The sequence below is a fragment of the Carassius auratus genome, chromosome 5 (genome assembly GCF_003368295.1).
Source record: "Carassius auratus strain Wakin chromosome 5, ASM336829v1, whole genome shotgun sequence".
NCBI lineage: Eukaryota > Metazoa > Chordata > Actinopteri > Cypriniformes > Cyprinidae > Carassius > Carassius auratus.
This window is the reverse complement of record NC_039247.1, coordinates 24,855,260-24,876,793: the sequence shown is the minus strand read 5'-3', so window position 1 is coordinate 24,876,793 and position 21,534 is coordinate 24,855,260. Positions and strand designations below refer to the sequence as shown.

The window sequence follows — 21,534 nt, the reverse complement described above, 5'->3', positions numbered from 1 at the left end:
ATTTACACTGTGATAAAGTGAATAAAAGTTGAGCTTTTAAACTAATTGCCTGTAGAACACAAACACTGCAACCGTACACATTTAGATGGATGCTTTTGGCTTTCGCATTGCATTTTTTTATATAATTTATCGAACGTTTAAATTTTTGAGCGTCCCCTTAAGGGTTCTGTTTTTCAGATAGCATGCCAAGTTAATAATGATATAACTCACTTTAGGATCATGCATTTCAAACATATCAAATATCATAAGTGATAAAGTAAAGAAACATTTTTAATGGGGTTAAAAGTGTCTCAGGACCCTTGCGTTCTGATCCACTCTGTTTAGATGTATTTAAAAATAGGAATGCATAGTATGTAAACACTTTGAAAGTCTGGTGACCTGAAACTTGATAAATTATTTAGGTCACACTTTATATAAGATGGCCTTAACTAATATGTACTTACATCAAATTTGTGCTCTGCATTTAACCCATCCAAAGTGCACGCACGCACACACACACACACACACACACACACACACCGTGAATCATCATTTATGCTGCGGCGTAAATGGATTCAGTGCCTTGCTCAAGGGCACCTCAGTCGTGGCATTGCCGACCCGAGACTCAAACCCACAACCTTAGGGTTAGGAGTAAAACTCTATAACCACTAGGCCATGACTTCCTCATTTTGCAAAACACTTCACTTCTGCTGCTGCTGGTGGAAAGGTTAGGCACAGGTTTGGGGGTATGGGGAGGTTAAAGGGTGAGCTAAGTTGTAAGGGATGGGTCAACAGTGTAAATAAATATAGGTATTTTTAAATAAATAAGTAAAAGCATGCATGTACACAATAAGTGCACTGTACCAAGGTTAATTTATACAAGGTTAACCCTGCCTGATTTAGATGTTTGAAAATGATTAATTGAAAACATCCACTAGAAATTTAGAAAAGTAATCAAATTATAACCAGTTGCATTGATTTAATAAAGTAATTGAAATAGTTACATCACTTATTATATTTTGAATAGGGTAACTTTTAATCTGTAACCATTACATTTCCAAAGTAACCTTCCAACATGGTTTAGGAACTATTATTTGTCCACACAGCGCACTCACTAAATATGTAGTTTTGCATGACCCTAATAGACTAAACCTTACAGGACCTCAGTGGGCCTGGGACTACGTTCCCTATTCCCCTTCCCCCGGGACGTTCCTGTTCCATTGTGTTTAATCACTTTAGCTGATTCAGATAGGCTTTGTTTAAATATTTTCTTTCCCTCTCTGCAATATTAATCTCCAGCGACTATGAAAGAAACATCCCTGGATGTAGATAAGAAATGTAATGGCATTTTTAGCTCGAATCCCCATGAGACACATAGTGCTTTATTAGAAAGGCGGATTGCTGAAATACAAATGAGAAGAGTGAAATGTTTACTCTCATCTGTAAACCCTGAATATGAGTAGTTTATTTCCACACTAAGTGACAGAGTGAAACAGAGATATTCCTGGGGTGCTGCTTGGTTGTTTTTGTCATTTTTGTTCCATGACAACATGTTTACAAGAGGGAAAACAAGGTACAAAATTAATTTACTCTCTGCTAAAGCTGAAGTAGTGTATAATAGAATTATGGGAAGTTGTGGTTGTATGCGTATAGTTTTGTGTTGGCTTCCTCTTTATTGTCTAAGTTTAAGTTAGCTTTTGGACTACTGTTTTTTCCTAGTGTTCAGTGCTGTTAAGGGTTAACAGCTGCAGCTCTGTAGTCCCACCTCTCCTGTCAGTCAGTGACGGAGCCAGAGCTCAAGTGCTGCAGAGAGCACTGACTCTCGCTGAGAGCTACATACCCACAAACACTCACACAAGCAGTCTAGAGACAGAACCGGTGAAGAGACTTCAGTCAGAACGGTCTGGAATCAAACAACACGCTGAGGATTTTCCTGCCAGATATCGCCGTTTTGCCCCGGGCCTCATTTCCCACAGCAATCCATGGGACTCCAGACACAGCAGCTCTCCGGTCCGTCTCTCAGCTCCATGGCCTGCCTTGAAGTGGAGACCTTGAGTGTCTGCAGGGGTAAATGCAAATAGTTTGAAATCTTTTTAAAATTCCATGTCAGCATGAATTAAAATGGGGAAGTTGATGCCGAACATGAGTGAAGGACACCGAATGAGGCATCTGGTAATTATTACTGCAGCAGATGTTGAGAAGATGTGTGATCAAAAGTCATGAGAAAGTGACTAAAGGTTTGGTTATGGTGAGGGTACAGGGATTTATTTCAGCTGTCTAATGTTGGTTTCATTTTTTATATACGTGTGTGTGTGTGTGTGTGTGTGTGTGTGTGTTTTGTATTGATATCTAGGTTTTCATTCAATCTCACACCCAAACATTACCTCAACGTTCAGTTAATTTAGCTGGCTAACCATGCCTGTTCAGGAAGTTTGTCTGCTTTTAATGCCTTAAGGGAGTAACACCTCTTCACAGGTTTCTTAACAATACGACTTTCAACTGCATGAAAATATTTCTGCACTGTTACTAATATACTGTTTCACTTGTGATAGTTTCAAGTGAGTTATTGGTCATTGGGATGATTCCCATGGGTGAACCATAAACCAAATGGTGTATTCGTTTATCATACAGTCTCTACAGTCCTCTGGAGCTCTGCGAGCACCCATGAAGATACAGCTGAAATATTTTTGCTACAAAAATGTCAACACAGTCCAGGTCAATGTCAGAGTGTTTCTTAAACCTCTTCAGTTAAGTCAACATTAATAGGCTCGGGAGCCATAACACAGCCCATTCATTTAATTTACGATAGCGTCTGGTTGCGTTAAGGTACGGTCATATTAGCGAAATTTTGAGGTAAAAAAAAGTTCCATTGTTTATTGTCATCAATGAAGCTCACACGGAAGTCACTTTTAAACCAAGCGACGTTCTGTAAGTGACAAAATTTTACTTAAACCCTATTCCTATTGAAACTATTTGATTTCAACCACCACCAAAAAAACAATGTGACAACTTTAGGCTTGGTTTTGGATTTAAACCAAATCTTGAGAGGATTTTCAAGAAGTGAGACATACAAGGATCTAAGCTGCTGCCTTTTGTTGATTGTACAGTTGGAGAGAGAGGCCTGCAGCCAGATAAAGGTCAGTCAGGGTTCAGAAGAGAACATCAGGAATGACATCAGCTCAACAAACACTGGGATGACTGCAGGCATGTCATGTACCAGCGTACTGATGTGAAGATGATTATGGTATTACTCTTCCATCAAGCTTCATTGGGCCCATTGCTCTGAAAAAAAAAAAAAAAAAATGCTTGGTGGTGGCATGGATCTTGATTTGTAATGGATAACCACTTTAATATTGAAACCCACCAAAGATCCTTCTGGCACAGATAATAATGGAAAACACGATCTGGGACAGAGTGTTCCAAGCTCTTGGGGGGGTTTAGTAGAGGCACTCGGTCCCCTCCTTCGGTCCGTCCACTCTTTATTCAGCTGTGAGACCGTATGTATGTGTTCACCATACCCCCCCAACCCCCTCCTCCAATGCCATTTCCAAACTCTTCTGTTTCCCAGGCCTTGTTCTCACAACGGCTGGGTTTATTTTAGCAGGGGTGAGTCAGACAGAGTGGTCGCTCTCCCGGGACTTCGGCAGAACTGGGTGTGCTAGGCCTCATTCTGCAGCCAATCCGATGGGCTCTGTGCTCCCAGTGCTGATGACGGGTGGAAGCGCAGGTCTTCTGGGCATATTCCACACTCCACTGTCCCATTTGTCACGATCAACTGCCAACCTCCTCTTAAAAATGTTTTGCAGAGGAGTGGTGTTATTCTCTTGAACCAGCATGCCTACGCTTGTGTGTTTTGAAATGTATAAACCGAGCCGTCTTGTTAGGCTGGTGAAATAACATTGACGGTGTAAGTAGTAGGCTGTGCATAACGGCCTGCATTTCACCTTTTCGCTTGTCTTTTTGATGTTCTTTGTCGTTAATGCACCAGTGCCTCCTCTTCCAAAGCATAATACCCTGCATTTTGCTTTTTATGGACCGCAAATCCAAGCCAAGAGTTCATATGACATCACCTCGAGAGGTTGATAGGACCATTGCAGTGTTTATTATTTTGTGCTTTGGACGCTGGCCTGTTGTTTATCACTTTAATAAACAGCAATCTGTTGTATGTTTGCTTTTGAGGTCAAAACTGTTGAGGTTTTTTTTTTAAGGCTTAATACTTGTTACTTAATACATTTCATTTCAAGTACAAATCTTGGGTTGACCTTCATCCCCAAAACATTTTGGATGAAAGATTAAATGTTGTGGATTATTTGTGATGTGTTAAGTTCTAATTTGATTTATAACCAGAAGCACCAAAACCAAGCAATACTACCACTATTTACTTTTTGCTATTAAAATTATGCATAGAATAAATAACTTAATACCACACATCACGATTTTGGCCTTTCTTTCTTTCTTTATTCATTTATTCTTTTATTGTTGTTATTATTATTGTTGTAATACCCCATTGTATATGGTGCTATAAACCTGTCAATCATTTTAGTATCATTGACATAGTATTATAGTATTTATTATTGTTTTGAATTAGTTTTTATTTGTATGTTTTTGTTTTCATTTTATTTTATTTTTTATTATTTTGTTGTTTTTGTCATATTCATTTTTTTATATAATTTTTTTTTGTTATTGTTGTCATTTTAAAATGTTTGAGTTATTCCAGTACAATACATCAATTTAAACTGAATGAAAATGAGAAATCTTAGCAACTAGCTGAAATTAAATAATTTTTAGTTTTTATATTCTATTTCAATTTTAGTTAAAGGGATAGTTCACCCAAAATTGAAAATTCTGTCATTATTTACTCACCCTCATGTCCTTCAAAACCCATGAGATCTTTGTTCATCTTCAGAATACAAATTAAGATATTTTTGATGAAATCCGAGAGCTTTCTGACTCTCCATAGACAGCAATGCAACTGACACATTCAAGACACAGCAAGGTAGTAACAACAACGTTAAAATAGTCCATGTGACATCAGTGATTCAACCATAATTTTATGAAGCTACAATAATTTTTGTTGTAGAATTGCATGTCGTTGCACGTCAATGACTGACATGGAAGAGAAGAAATTATCTTCAAAAAATTACGGCTGAACCAGTTATGTCACATGGGCTATTTAAATGATGTCCTTACTACCTTTATGGGCCTTCATTTTGGTAATTTCTTAACTACTTTAAAATATCTTAACTTGTGTTCTGAAGAAGGTCTTTGAGTTTGGAATGACATGAGGGTGAGTAATTAGTGATAGAATTTTCTTTTTTAGGCTGAACTATCCCTTTTAAAAGTAGAAACTCATCAAGTTACATTTTTCTGTTTTTGCTTCCTCCACAGTGCTTCAGTTAAGACTACAGCAGAGGCGCACACGCGAGCAGCTCGCAGACCAGGGCATCATGCCACGTGAGTATGCATGCTTCATGGAAACCTAACGCTCAAATGTCAACTATTAATGTTTAGACAAATTCAGCCTGCATGCAGTTTACTTTCATGGAAAAAAAATCGGTTGCGACCGAAAAAATATGTTAATCAAATTATCTGCTTCCTTGTTGTTTTAACTCTTAAACCAGCATCAATAACAAAGTGCCACTTATATTATCGCCTAAGCTCTGTACACACACTATACTTATTCTTCATTAAGTGAAACACAATTTCCTCCAGACACAATTTTTTGTAGATTACCCTTTTGACGGCACGGGGATGGAGTAAGTTATGCATGTCAGTAAGGAGTGCAGTTCTAATAAAAGAAAGTGTCTGTTGAGGATACAAACTGATAAGGAAGGAGAAATAGAACAGTAGTGACTGATTTATGTGTGAAACCGCAGGAGCCGTCTGTATAGGGCCCCTAACGTCATGGTCCAAGCTCCAAGAGTAACAAGAGTGAGTCAGCGACTGGTCCTGCACTTTTGCTGAGCAAGATCTGTGGTCACCTCCCGGGCTTTAGTCAATGCTTAATGGCTCGGATTCTCCCACAAAGACCATTTCTTGCATTCTTTAATCACATTAACGTCAGGCTTATATACCTTTCCTGAAAGTGTTGTTGTAAGCGCAGTAGACCATTTAAGAGGCCACTCTTGGTTAGTGATCTACGACTAATCAGGAGGAGCAACTATAGTGACTGTGACATAGCACTCGTTTCCTGTTGGCAGTGCATGCAGATGACAGTTCAACGCCCACTGAAATACTTGTAGCAGAAATTTTTCTTGAAATGTTGTTTGAAAAAAAATTTTTTTTAAATATGTAAAAAATATTCTAAAAATGGTTAAAACATGATTTATGCAAAGGAAATGACATTAATAATTTAACTTGTTTTCAGAGAATATGTTGAATGAATTGTATTTTTCTTTACCCATTGGCAGATTGACTTTTGTTTTATGCATATATATGAAGCTTTGTGCCATGAAAACATTATGTATTATATAACAGGATATTAAATAATGTCATGTGACTTGTTTTGAAATGAAGGCATTGAATATATTTTTCTTTCCAGCGCTGAAGACACCTGCAGCTTTTCACGGGCAGGTCAGAAGTCTGGAGAGGGCAAGAGTAAGACTCAAACATTGAGAAACATTCCTACACTTTGCATTATTTATTAGTGAACTGGACTTTACACAGGTTTAGTAAAATAATGTTCTAGAAAAATCACAACAGTTCCATTATATGTGTTGTTTATCGTCATTTCATTTGCTAAAGTCATGTGTAAATTCTGAGTGTCTGAGTAAAAGAAATTCAACAGATTTGTTTACATAATTTTTTCATAATGAGTTAATTACATAATATATCACACTTTGTTGGCCATCAGCCACCCTGTTTTCTAGAAATCAACATTTGACAGCTAGTGCTGTGAGAACAATATTAAAATTCCATTTCAAAATTCCATTTCATGGAAAATCTTAAATTCATTTACTCATACTGCATTTTCATCATACAGACCGAGAACTTCCTGAAGCATAAAATCCACAGGAGACCTGACCGCGCTGAACTTGTTCGTATGCACATTTTACAAGGTACGCACCTTATCAAACGGATGTGATTTTTAGCATTTTGCCTAACTTCCTGGATACTTAATTTATCTCGCAGCTTTATTACGGTCTGGTCTGATGTTATGTATTGCAGAAACCCACGCAGAGGCTTCTTTGCAAGCCACTCAGATGAAACTAAAGAGGGCGCGTCTAGCAGATGACCTCAATGAGAAGATTGCACAGAGGCCTGGACCAATGGAACTGGTGGAGAAGAACATTCTGCCTGTTGACGTTGGTAAAAATGAAAAATATTTATTTTTCCATGCTTACTAAAATTCACTAGAATTGCCAAGGAAAGTAAAAGTCAGTTACTAAATTGTTTTGTTTATGTTGTTTTGTGTTTTTTTGTTTTGTGTTTGGCTTGGTTTTCTTTGTTTTGTTTTTTGTTTATTGCTTTTGTTTGGTTTGGTTTTCTTTATTTTGTTTTTTTGTGTTTGTTGCTTTTGTTTGGTTTGGTGTTCTTTTTGTTTTTTTGTGTTTGTTGCTTTTATTTGGTTTGGTTTTCTTTATTTTGTTTTTTTTTTGTGTTTATTGCTATTATTTGATTTGGTTTTCTTTGTTGTTTTGTGTGTTTTTTTTTATGTTCGTTTTTGTTTGACACTGAAGTTGGAGGACTGGATGTTTATAACTTCAATGAGGACAGCAGTGAAGCCCTGTCTCCAGAGCAGCCAGCTAGTCATGAGTCTCAAGGCTCTGTATCTTCTCCTATAGAAGCCAGACTGCCTGAACCATCCTCTGTTTCACCTCCAACTGGCTCCAAACTCCAGGTCAGTCTCTTAACAGTCCCTAAATTCACATCCAGGCTGATAACCAGTTCAGAAATATTCAGTTTTAAAGTTTACAGTTAGCTTATGATGAATAGGTCTGATAGAGAGTGATTCAATTAAAGCATATGAAGTATGAAGCTCTCCCAAAGAGCTAAGTCGTGTCGGTTTTCTCTACAAATTATCCAGACATCAGCCTTGTGGTGCTGGTTAGATTTATACGTCTCTGTCCCTTCTTATGGCCATATGGCTTTTAATCTCTTTTTATCAACTGTGTCCACCTACAACCCAGAGTCCAGACTTCCTGAACAGAACATCAGTAGAAGATGGCCGAGTAATGATTTCAACTCAGACAGTCACTGCTGCTGCTCCCACAAAGCCTGGACCCACCCTTGTGAAGGTAAACCATATGTCCTAAACACCATGATGTCATTTCCTGCCTATGTTTATTTTTGAGATAAGGGTCAGTGACTCATAGCATTACTGGCTAATTTCACAACAGCAGCTCCAGCTAAATAATGAAAAAGACCACGTCGACTGTGAAACTGAAAGAGTAAGAGGTAAAAAATTGATAATGCAATCATGATAGTCAGACATTAACTAAAATAAAAAATGAGTCAAAGATTTAATCTTAACCTTATGTCTCTTATGCTCAACAAGACTGCATGTATTTGATCCAAATAAAGTAAAAATGGTAATATAGTGAAATATTATTAGTTTTAAATAACTTGTTTTTCCATTTGAAAATGTATTTTTAATGTAATCTATGTCTGTGATGCTAAGCTGAGTTTTCAGCATCATGACTCCAGTCATCAGTGTCACATGAGCCTTCAGAAATCATTTTGATATGATGCTTTGCTGCTCAAGAAACAGTAATTGTTAGTATCAGTATTGAAATCTGTTGTGCCGCTTAATATTTTTGAGGAAACTTTGAAATTAACAGCATTTATTATAAACATCTTTACTGTTACTTTTGATAAATGTAATGCATCCCTGCTGAAAAATGAATTAATTTGGATTAATATCCTGAAAAACAAATCATACTGACCCTTAAGATTTGAACAGTAGTTTAAATCTTTAGTAAAAAAAAAAAAAAAAAAAGACTGCGTTGGGTACCACAGTGTAAAACAGGAGAGCAGAAGAGCTGTTGTTTGTCACTCTAAAATGTTTGTTTACAACAACTTGTCAAAGGTACCTTAAATCAGTAGAAGTTCTTGCAGCCGTCTTCTGTCTTCAATTGGAGATTAAATTAAATATTCACACTCATAATGCGGAGAAGAACAAACTGAAGCTGGGGACATAGAAACAGGAGTCAGGCAATAACTTGTGCACTTATCATAATCCATGCCTTCAAAGCATACTCTGCATATTTACTCCATGACAGAGAGTCACTGCTGACCCAGTAGAGCTTCGGGAACCTGCTCACACATAAGCCAGCTTGAAATTGTGTTATTACATCCTGATGACTTCCAACTCCCTTCCTCAGAAGCCAAACCATTTTCATGTGTATCCTGTGACTCAATATTTAGGAACAATGAGGGTCATGTCCCCTCCAAGCATCCTGTTTCCTCTTCCTGTGATTTTAGGTAGATGTTCAAACAAGACCCACCTAGTCACAGCAGCTGCAATACTTGCGGTTTTGCCCACAAATCTCTCAGCTTCTGCTGATCTCAGAGTGCTGACATATCTGTTAGCAAGAGAACTGGGCTTGTTGAAACATTAAGGGAATCTCCTAAAAATCACAAAGCAAATAGACTTGTGTTGTGATATCATGCCAAAGCGCTAGGGGGTTGACTGTGGGATTTCAGGTGACACCTTTTGTTCAGTTCTTCTGTCCTTGTTTCCATGCAGCAAAGCCAGCCCAAACAGTCCAGTGACAAGAGCCGAAGCAAGAGGAGTAAAGAACCTAAACCACGAATTAAGAAGCTCAAGTATCACCAGTACATCCCACCCGACCAGAAGCAGGAACCCAGTGAAGCCCCGATGGACTCGACATATGCCAAGCTGCTTCAGCAACAACAGCAGTTCCTGCAACTCCAGATCCTCAATCAGCAGCAACAGCATTACAGTTACCAGGCCATATTACCAGCACCTCTCAAGTATGCCACACTTCCAATATCGTTTCCAACATAACATGCAACCCTTAGCATAAACACCTTTTAAAAGCATTTTTCACAACCAGTTTGTTTAATAATTCACATATTATATAATAGAATGATACAACATGAGTATACTATGCTAACTATTCTTTCAATGTCATAACATGTTGTTTGAATCTGGATAAACAAGAACAAATTGAATTACTGATTATTTGGTAAACTCTGTCAGTGATGTAATTTTACATTAATGAAAAACACATTTTTTTTTGGGGGGGGGGGATGCTTTGCTACAAGAAAAGTGGACCGCTCAAGCTATCCAAAGCACAGCTTTATTTAAAGTTAGATGTGTGTTCTGTTTAATGTTTGTTTTCGTCCAGTACATAACTCAATTTGTAACACTTGCAGTTGTAAAATATGAGTATTTGCATTTTGCAAAAAGACTTGCATGCACATTGACTGATAATATAACTTTGACTACTATATTAATTTTGCTAAAATATTTAGTTTTTGGAAATAATTCGGCTCTAAATTGATTTTAATTAGAACATTCTTAATTGAAATCAGACATTTAACACACAAAACAATTGTTATGTTGAGACAAAAGTCTATTATTTTCATAGTATAGTAATATTTTCCAAACATTATACCTCTTGTATTATAATTATTTTTGTTTTTGTTGTTATTATTATTAAGGATCAGGATAGTTTTTGTGTAGATTAATGTATAGCATAGCCTGCAATTATACTTTTATATTTGTTTTGTACAGCCTTCAGTTTGCACATTATTTTGAAGGAGAATATTGAGCAGGGGATGGAACGCTGTACTTTTCCAGTATATACAATAATTACATTTGCCCTCTTTATATGTACATTGTGCAGATTGTCCATAAAAAGTGCTGTGCATCAACTTGCTACAGTAGCACTGTAGTTTGGCAGTTCACTTCATAGAGTTCAATGCCTTGAGGAACACTGTCACTTTGTGCATATGAGATAAAAACATAATGCTAGTTCACTTGCATAATGTCAGTTCAGTTGAATAATTGGTTACGGACCAGCGCAATTCCATATGATTCTGATATATCAGTTTCAGCTCTGACACTAAAAGGATTTACTGTGAGCCTGATTGCTTTGCTGCAGAAGTATGTAACTCAGAAAAGAATGTGAGCGTTGTGTGCTATGAGCAATAGCCTTTAAATAATCGTTTAACCTACTAATCATGTCTAAAAGACCTGTCATCACCCCAGCTGTAGTACGGCAGTTCCTCAAATTATTTTCCATTTTGGCTTCTGTTGCTGTAAGATATACCTCCGCTTCTATTGTGTAGAGAAACCGTTTATTGTGAATGATGAGAGAACAGGAAGTTCCCATTGCATTTAAAATCCTTCATCCTCTACAGACCAGTAGCTGAGAGTCAAAACAGCTGCCCCAACATCACACTGAGCACCAGCCCGAGTCTTCCCGCTCCCATTGTGATATCTCTGCCCAATGCGGCTCCTTCACGTCCCAATAACACCATGACCGGTCGTAAAACCGGTGCTCTGCCTACCAACCTAGATGAGATGAAGGTAGGTAACATGCTGATTTATTTCCCGCTCCTACAATATATAAGTATGCAGAAGTACCACTGTTCTTTGAACCTCTAGGTGGCTGAGCTTAAGATGGAGTTGAAATTGCGAGGACTTCCTGTATCCGGCACCAAAACCGATCTCATAGAAAGGCTTAAGGCCCACCAGGGGAGCTCTCTATCTTCTACAACCATGGATACGAACATCTCCAAAGCTTCTCTGCAGCCTGACAGCATGAGCACAACTCCACCCGTTTCTCCTGAGGCCTCCAACATCAGTATGGAGGACAGCAGAGACAGTCCCACCAAAGCTTTATTTACATTGTCTCCAGCCCGTCCACCAACAGGCACCTCACCCCACAAACCCACACCTGAAGACATGACCATGGACATCAAGGCCTCCAAAAAAGACCAGCGCCTTCATGAGAAGGAGCGTCAGATTGAGGAACTCATGCGTAAGCTGGAGCAGGAGCAGCGGCTGGTGGAGGAGCTGAAGATGCAGCTGGAGGTGGAGAAGAGAAGTCAGCAGGGCGGAGGGCAGCAGCCTGAACTCAATCCATCAGTCCAGGTCAAAGAAGAGAACGGAGCCTCCCCGAGCTGCAACTCCAAGCAGAGTCCCCTTCTGCAAACTACTGGTGTGAAACAGGAAGAGCCACATGCCCAGCGGCACCACACCCAAGTCCAGCAGTTCTATATCAACACCCAGCAAGTCCCTCAAGTGCTGCATCAGCAGACACTGATCAACACTCAGCCTGCCGCACAAATCCTGCTGCCCATCAGCATGCCCAACAATCCCATCAGCACACAGGTCTCTTAACATTCATGAAATGCCAGTTCTATGTACAGTAAGAAAAATAACATTCTTATTTTGAGTTTTTCTCTATACTTTTTGCAGGCACAGACCGTTCTCCAACATACAATGCCCAATTTGGCTCAAAGCATGATACAAACACCACTTCTGCAAACACAGACGTCCAACAACACAATGTTACAACAGCATTCAAATCAGACGGCATCTCCACCTCAAGTAAGCAAAATGATTTACATCATTACATCAAATTATCAAATGGGAATTGAGTTTGAGAACACTGCCCTGCCAACTGAATGGCAGCACATTAACAAACACTAAAATTGAAAATTAGTATTGTCTAATCCATCATGTAGTGTGCACACAACAGCGTGCAGTGTGGGAAGAACAGCGCCCCGACTTCATTTAAAAACAGAAAACAGAAGTGATGAAAACAAGCAAACGGGAGGCTTTGTAAACGGTTTTTATATGCACAACCCTAGCTTTTGCGGTTTCCCTTTTGGAATGACTAATACAGATTGCTGCCATCTACTGGTATGGAGAGCAATTTCCTCTGAAGCTGGCTAAGAACATATATGCTGGTTGACCATTGGCTATAATCTTTGTGGCGTGTTCAAGCGCATCTTTTCAGCTCGGACACAGGGCAACATATTAACTATATGAGCTGCAACGTAATTACGATATACATTACACACAATTCTAACTGAAAAGCCACCACAAATAAAGATATTTTACTTTGCAGTAAAATAGAAACATTAAAACAACAATTAGAAAGGAATACAGCATATGATCCGAATTGTTTTGTTATGCATGTAAACTTTAGGGTGCTTGTAGATCTTTCCTCTTGCTTTTAATGATCCTGCACTTCATAAATTCAGTTCAGCTCACCTTTGTGATGACAAGGCCCAGACGCATTGCTCTCTGATTTGGCACATAGGTTGAAATGGAAAGCATTTCTGAGGCCTGCAACATGTTCAGTGCTTATCTCTGACGTTGCCCTGGAAATAGCTGTTGAGTTCAGGTGATGCATTACCCTCTCAACTACATCAAACGCAGACCTGACTAAATAGGTGACAGAAGTAGAAGAGTACAGAGAAAATCAGAAAGAGCATTTATCACTAAGACGGAGAGTTGGTTCAAGAACAAAAGGGTCTGTTTATACACTGATATATGCATATTTTCTTAAACCGTGCACTGGGCCTAAAACTGCCTCCTGCTACATGTGTGTACAGGCTTTATCCCTGTGTGGAAGCTCATCTTCTGGGTTTGAGTACAGACAGAACCAGAGCCAGCCCATATCAGAAATGCCCCAGTGCTTCCTCAACAACTCCCCCAGACACACAAATGGACCTAGTAACAAAGTAAGACAAAAGCAACCATTCTGTTACATCCTGAAACATACTCCGCATACGCAAGTACACAAACAAAAATTCTCCTAGCTAGCACAAGCTACGTTTCAGGTGTTCAAGATGCTCTTAAAAAATGGTTTCGAACTCATAATGCAAAACAAACACACAATGCTTTCTCAGTTTTGCAATAAAGGGCACTATATCGGCTATTAAAGGGGTCATATGATGCGATTACAATTTTTCCGTTCTCTTTGGAGTGTTACAAGCTCTAGGTGCATGAAGAAGGTCTGTAAAGTTGCAAAGTCTAAAGTCTCAAATTCAAAGAGATATTCTTCATCAAAGTCAAGACTCGTCCACGCCCTCCTAAAAAGGCTTGTTTAAACCTGCCTACGTCATGATGTGGAAATATTTGCGTAATGCCCCTCAAATGTTCACGCAAAGAAAGGAGGTGTGGTTTCAGTAACCACAGTTAGTGTTGAAGCAGCCATGTCAGTGAGATGCTGTGTGTATCTAGGAGAAAGCAAAAGCACTTTATTTGTTCTTCAGAAAGTAGATGCATTTAGAAATATTTAAGATTACTTACAACAGAACAGCAGCGCATTTTATGGAGGACCGTTTCGTGAACCTAGGAGAGAAGGTAATTCTGACTTTGCATTGCAGTGTTTGGCCAATCACAATGCACTGGGTCACTCGGCCAATCAGAGCATACAGCGCTTGTCTGAAAGAGGGACATTGTAGAAAAAACTCATTTGAGAGAGGTGGGGCATAGAGGACCTACAGTAACGTACAGTATTTGTCAACATATTGTTACACCAAATACACGAAATAATGATCTTTAAAAATAGCATCATATGACCCCTTAACAGTGGGAGAATAAACAGTCTTCTTCAGCTTCTTCAACTCAACTTGCTAGCTAACTATCATAAAATCAGAACAGAACACTTTAACATTGTGGCGAGTTTGCACAAGCATTTGTATCAGTCTAATGCATATATTTATTTATTTTTTTTATATAAGATCCTTGTATGCTCTTGTATACTCTTTATTTGTCTAGAACTCTGCCTAGTAACCCCATTACAGAGTTTGAAAATTATATGTTTTGTTCAGCCTCCCTCACCCTGTCAGCTCAACTATATCCTTCATCAATCGAATCACCGCAGTCCAAAGAGCAAAGACCCACCCCGCTACGAGGAGGCTGTCAAACAGACCAGAGGTCTACAAGCCACAATGGAGGTAATTTAAAGTTAGGCCCAAAGTATACTTCAGTTTTGACAGCCAAACACATAACCTTTCAAAGTATACACCACTTGATCGTGTGTAGCAACACAGAAAAGTAAAAGTTAAATTTTTGTACAATGTCTGCGACATTTCTTTCCAGACGTTATATCCGATAAAAATATCTTCAAACTCGTATAACTTAAGAGTTGCAGGTATTTATTAAAGCCGTTTTTGTTGTTGTTGTTGTTACCATCTCTAGTAGTTTGTTCTGTCTCTTCCGTTTCTTTTTCAAATCTGAAACCAAAGTGGTGCCACCTTGTAGGCAGATTAATTAGTGCAAGAATACACAATTACAAATTATGCTGATGATGACTGTACGCATACCCTGGCATATGCATTAAAACTAAAGAATGCTCTGGGATTTAGGTTAACAGACATTTCCACTCAAAAAATATGATTTCGTCTGTCATTCATGTGCTCAGAATTTGAATATTTCCACCTCCAGTTGAAGGGCACAGTACTAACATTGCACACTTGGTAATCGATTTTGAATACTTTCTGTTGTCTTAATACCTTGTATTCTTCTATAAAGGTTCCTACTGCTACCAGTCAGCACATGGACGATTTGTTTGACGTTTTGATCGAGAGTGGCGGTGAGAAAAGTCAAAACAGCTCTTTGATTTCAGCTACAATAGGTTTCTAAATCTAAACCACTTTCTGTGCTTTCCCAGAAATATCCCCTCTATCCAGGCAGGATCCTTCTCTGGACAAATTTCTTCCAGTGACGGCAAACATCACCACCCTGCCAATCAACACAGTGCTGTCTCGTCCTCCACCGCAGATACACGTTGCCCGCACGCCCAACCAAACCCAAGCGCCTCCACCCAACATGGTAGCCCTGGCCTCTGATAACCAGTTGGAGGCTCTGCTGGAGGACGCTGAGCCACGGACCCTGAGACTGATGGAGGAGTTTAAAAACCAGCTGCTGGAGCGGTCTCACTCCCCAATGGACACTTCGGATCTGACCTTCACTGACACGCCGCCTTCTGCCCTCCCTCTGCAAGACACAGGCCTCGACAACATGGAGTGGTTGGACCTTACTATTCCAGGTCCTGCTGGTATCTCCTCTACTGCAGTCTTTTCCTCTGATTTCTTGGACTCCACTGATTTACAGTTACACTGGGACTGAGCTCTCCAAGGGATGGAGATTGGAGACGTTCTGAAAAGATTTGCGGATGGTTCCAAGGATCCGTGTGCAGACCACTGATAGCGTAGCATCAGCTTTTCTCAGTTGCACCTATACGAGCAGGTTTGTGTGCTGTTATTGTCACCAACACCTCTTTCAAAGCAGAAGAATGTAGAGACACTTTTTCCACCTGTATATTTAGGCAGTGAGCTTCTGCTTTTCATATTTTGAAGCAGTCTTTGAAACTGCTGGCTTATATCATAGAGAATATTAGAATGTTGTTTTTTGTTAGATTCTGATAAGTATAATTTCTTACAGAACATATTTTAAATGTATCATATATTTTGGGGAAAGCAAGGATTAGAAGTACAATCATAGTGCCTTGTCCAGAAACTCTTTTAGAGTTAAAGGGATAGTAAGTTCAAAAAGTATTGCCCTCATTCCAAGCTCGTGTCTTTCTTTCTTTCTGAACTCAAAAGAAAATGTTTTAAATTTTGTTCAGCTGGGTTATTTTTTTCCATTGGGATCCAAAACTTTCAAACTCCAAAAAGGCCATAAGGTAGCATAAAATGAATCCACATCACTTGACTGGTATATTCAAAGCTTTCTGAAGCAGCACAATTGCATTTTATGATAAACAGATCAAACTTTATTTACTCAGTCTTTAACTCTCAAACCACACCAGAACATCAATCAGTGCAAACAAGAGACGAAGTTAAATTTGCCTTCAAGAACTTTTTTAGTAACATGCTTCACTCAAATATGTCACTTGCATTTAATTAACTTTAAATGTCACATCTCACTGAATGTTGCATGTCATGTGCCCAACCAAAATTAAGGCTTAAAAACTGCACATCATAAAAAATTATTTATATGGATTTATTTCATGCTACTTATATGTCCGTATTGAAGATCGAAAGTTTTGGACCCCATTAACCAGCTGAAATGTTCTACGAAATATCCTTTTTGTGTGTTGCTGAAGAAAAAAAAAAGCCATTTGAGTTTGGAACCGCTTAATGACAGACTTGTAAATTTGGGGTGAACTATCCTTTTAACTACAGAGTTTGCAAATGTCAGACTTTTGTGATGGAAACATTGTGCCATGGTAATTGTTACGAATGTGATGTTTAGTGGCTCATTCAACTGCCATGGTCAATGAGCTGTTAACTGTTGCATTAGGGTACTCAAAATTGTGGCAGCTAAATAATAACATTCAATTCCTAAACATTCAAAATCATCCAGTATATGACTGGGAAAGGTCAGACAGAGGTTGTTTACCAAACTCAGCATGGGGCCAAAGAGAGGGAGGGAGAGAGGCACACAAACGCCTGACCAGGGGCCATACTTATCCCTATCAAAAGAGTAGATAGAGTGGACAGGGTTCAGCTCTTACAGTCTGAACTGACACTGTGTGTCTTGACCAGGGAAACAAGGCTAAACATGACCAGTGAAATTTTCCTATTCAGATCAGAATGACATCAGAGAGCGGCTGCATTTTGATTGGCCGGGCTCTTTAGTACAGCACAGATGTGTTTTTTGGATGTAGATTAACTGAAATTCAGTGAAATTTCACTGCTTCTTTCTTCATAACCACTGAAATATAGGTAGCTGGCAGCATTTGTTAATGTACCTAAACCTCATCTTCTCAGTTATTTGTAAGAATAAATGAGATTTTGGTTTTAGATTGTAATTTTTTTTCTATAAAATGTGACAATGTAGCGTCATCTGCTGGAACAGTTTGAAACAGACGGCTGAATGATTTCTCATCACCGCTCCCTTCAGATGGATCACTATGAAATGTTTTTTCTTCAGTGTTTGGCAGATGTAATCGCAGGTTTCTCTTTAGACACTCTGTGGAAATATGCCAAACATGCCAAATAGTGCACTTACTTGACCTTGGACTGAACTCATTGACAATCAGTTCCTTATCCAAGCATGTTGTCAAAATGAAAGAATGGATTTCTATGTTTAGAAATGTAAATTCGCGATTTCTAAAGGGATACCATAGTTCTGTCTCTATCAGAGACCCAAAGCTTTTAATTTTGTAAACGCACCATTTTACTGCATTTATGCAGTTTTCATATATATTTTTAACATATTTTATGACTCTACATGTATTTTTCTGTGTAAAAAAATGGCCCATGGTGGAGTCAAATCCTGTAAGACTTTAAATGAACCTGTAAAGACTATAAGGGTTTGTGTACCCTTTTTTCAATGTCCATCAAGAGTAGTTGCTCTGTTATGAAGAGGAAAAAATATATCAAATCTTACTGACCTTTTGAGTGCGATGTAGATTGTATGCCTCATTTTGCACAGTGTATATATTTTTACAATTTACATTTTATACAAATGTATTTGTGCAACTGTAAATAATGTTTTTGAGGTTATCTTTGTACATATCTTTATTGTATATACAGCCTTTTATCATTAAAATGTTCCATTTAATTGTTTCATTGAAATTACTTGTTTGGCCTTCCTAAGGACAGAACCATGTTTTGGTCCTTATTCAGCAATTCTAAGAACACAATGAATATACTTAACATTTTACAATTTACCAAAGATAATATTTTTAACCTAGCATAACCTACAAAACAAGCTAAAATAATTTAGAATTGCTTTTAACCAGCTGAAGAACTTGTGCTCTACTACATGCAAACAGAATCAGGCATTTGTAAAAGTACTTGCCAGGGTTTCTGCAGATTTTATAAAGGTACATTTTACACTTTCTAAGACCAAGTAAAGGAACTTTTAAGAAATAAATTGAAGAGAACACAATGTTTTACAAATCTAAACGTCTAAGTATCAAAGAATGGCTTGTATTAGTAAAAGTGCAGCTTTCAACTGACTTCTATTACTTTTCAATTTATTTCACAAAATAAATGAATACAGTTTAAGGTTTGAATAGCTCTGCTCCCATCCACTAGAATATGGGAATTACTTTACTGTACCTTTTGGTCACAAAAAAAAAAAAAAAAAAAAAAAGGGATATTCTTTTGCCTAAGATGTCTGAACTTCCTTAAATCAAGATACATTTATTTGACGAGTAAATCTGAAGATGATTATTTACATTTGAAGATTGTCACATTTGGTGAAAATGGGCCAGTGGTTTTGGAGGGGAAGCATGTTTTCAAAGAAAATCGAAATGCCAGACAGGACATTTGTGGTGTAATTAGTATCGATGGTATCAATGTTCTCGGCATGATCCAAGAAAATCCATCAAGACCAGTCTCATGAAAAAAGTAACAAAATGCTATTAGCATTTTTTGACCACAAGGTGGTGTTTCCCTGAAACGTTTTGAGTACCATCAGGGCAAGGTGCCAAAGACACATTTCGTAACCATAAGCTAATGCTTTTGTAAAATACAGCAAAGCTAAGATCAAAATGGTCAACATGGGAACATTGGGTATCAATCCAGTTGGTATGCTGCACCGACTTTAAAGAGACAGCTGTGGTCTTGATTTTTGACCAAACTGTTCAGAGGTTATAAGCAAAAATATGAACTAGGTGGCACTGTGCTGAAACTGTGCAGGTACCCTCAGGTCATGGTGGTCTGAATGTACAAAAATGTATCCTCTTGACCATTTTGATGTGCTTTTTGTTTTATTAATTTACTTGTTATTCAAGGCTAATCACCTTGAATTCCACGTTATTATTTTTTTTGTCAGCATTGTCTGAACATCACCTGATTCGACTTTTTTTTTTTTTTTATGTAAATCAGGCTAATGGTATAGGAGAATTTGAAAAAGTACATTTTACTAAAAACTCAAAATATCGGGAGAATTTGTATGATGGAAAATGACACCACAGGGTGCAATCGAATTACCTTCAGCCAAGGAATCTGAAGAAATAAATAATATGTGTGCCAAAATTAATAACTTTTTACCATATACATTTTATGGGCGGCTATAGATTCAAGAGCAAGAAGAAGAACATTAAAGGATACAATAGTTATCTACAGACCTTCAGTGTTTGGCCGCTAAATATCTGCCCATAGCCCCTCAGAAAAATCTGCTTAAACCACATTGTTGCAGATTAGTGCTGTCAAACGATTAATTGCATCCAAAACAAGTTTTTGTTTACACAATATATGAGTTTACTATGTATATTTATTTTGTATATTCGTATTATATATAAATATATTTAATATATAAAATATTACGTATTTTCTTAAATATATACATGCGCGTGTATGTATTTACATATACATTATAAATATACACATTACACACACATATATTATGTAAACAAAAATGTTTATTTTGGATGCAATTAATCGTGATTTATTGTTTGACAGCGCAGTTGCAGATATTTATTATTGCTATAAGCATAAACTCACTTAATATATTCAGTTTCCAGTTGACATTTGCATTTCAAGTAGCTAAATGTAATTTGTAAAAGGCCGATTTAAAACTTTTAAAACACAGAAACCCTGCATTCTTTTTTTCTTTTCTTTTCTTTTCTTTTTTTATAGTCCTGTACAACCTAAAAATGTTCGGTGCATTTAGCAAATATTCAACCCAAAATTAAAATATGGCATTGGATGTTCTTTAAGTTCAAACCAGAAGACTGAAATCTCACAGACAAGTCAGACATCTTACATGTTCCTTTCGGTATTGATAGTCCTGGATAAAAGTTTAAAGCCAAACCGAAAAGTCGCCTTAATCCTCACAGAGAGCGAACCGCGAGATAGCGCCATTACATCCTTTAAAAAAAGCCACTTGAGGTAATTCCATGGGGATGACACCAGCTGAAACAATTCCAGGAACCATTTCATTTCAGTTCACATTACGGGATTCAAACGTTTCCCTCCTCACAGCTTTTTGCATGTTTGTATGTGACTCCGACATTTTGGACACCTGTGAATGACATCTTTGCATCTGTCCAAGCAGAATGGGAGGAGACAGCATCCAGCTATACAACTACACAAGAAACAGTCAAGAACACAAAACTGTCATGTTTAACCCTTAACAGAAAGATAGAATGGTAATCACACAGTGGCATAGTGGACGTAAAGCAGAATAAATAAGTCAAATATCAGACGACAGTTCAACTCACCAAAAAAGAATGGAAATAAAACACACAATATAGGCCGCACTGCCAGCTTTGGTTGTGACCTCTGTGGTTACGTACTGGCGACAGAATGGACACTGCGTCGGAGCCGAGTGTCGAGGAAGTTCACCAGTTTCCAAAATCACCCGCGGAGCTGAGGAAAAACAAACATGAGCCACTTTCAGGAAACTCTGGTCCTGTTGGATTTTGTAAATGTGTAAAACATCCCACCTTACAATCACAGAAACTAGTGTCAAAACCTACTAACCTGGATAAGATGGCGGACTGTCTGTAGTTGAAAGAGTTGTGTCTGAAACATTCAGAAGATAAGGACATATGAAAAAAGAACTGCACCTTCAAATACAAATACAGATGTCAAATTCCTAATGTTTAAGAATATTTCCTGTAAAAAAGAAAATATCTGTTCAAGATATCATATTGTCCT

The 21,534-nt window shown here is 38.1% G+C and overlaps 1 protein-coding gene across 4 annotated transcripts in view; it reads left to right on the top strand.

Annotated features, from left to right (window-relative positions):
- mrtfbb (myocardin related transcription factor Bb) overlaps window positions 1-18,489 on the top strand; it is a 36,320-nt gene extending 17,831 nt beyond the window's left edge. For 2 of the 4 annotated variants that reach the window (XM_026254408.1, XM_026254407.1), the window contains 14 exons: window positions 5,368-5,433; window positions 6,521-6,576; window positions 6,962-7,037; window positions 7,147-7,287; window positions 7,659-7,819; window positions 8,109-8,216; window positions 9,668-9,915; window positions 11,311-11,479; window positions 11,558-12,286; window positions 12,374-12,505; window positions 13,519-13,647; window positions 14,743-14,868; window positions 15,446-15,506; window positions 15,585-18,489. In XM_026254408.1, coding sequence (XP_026110193.1) covers window positions 5,368-5,433; window positions 6,521-6,576; window positions 6,962-7,037; window positions 7,147-7,287; window positions 7,659-7,819; window positions 8,109-8,216; window positions 9,668-9,915; window positions 11,311-11,479; window positions 11,558-12,286; window positions 12,374-12,505; window positions 13,519-13,647; window positions 14,743-14,868; window positions 15,446-15,506; window positions 15,585-16,042 — 2,660 coding nt within the window. In that variant the 3' untranslated portion in view covers window positions 16,043-18,489. Of the gene's footprint in view, window positions 1-1,445; window positions 2,047-5,367; window positions 5,434-6,520; window positions 6,577-6,961; window positions 7,038-7,146; window positions 7,288-7,658; window positions 7,820-8,108; window positions 8,217-9,667; window positions 9,916-11,310; window positions 11,480-11,557; window positions 12,287-12,373; window positions 12,506-13,518; window positions 13,648-14,742; window positions 14,869-15,445; window positions 15,507-15,584 lie in introns of those variants that run through there. The other 2 variants (XM_026254409.1, XM_026254410.1) reach the window with 2 other exon arrangements.
- Window positions 18,490-21,534: the final 3,045 nt, after the last annotated feature.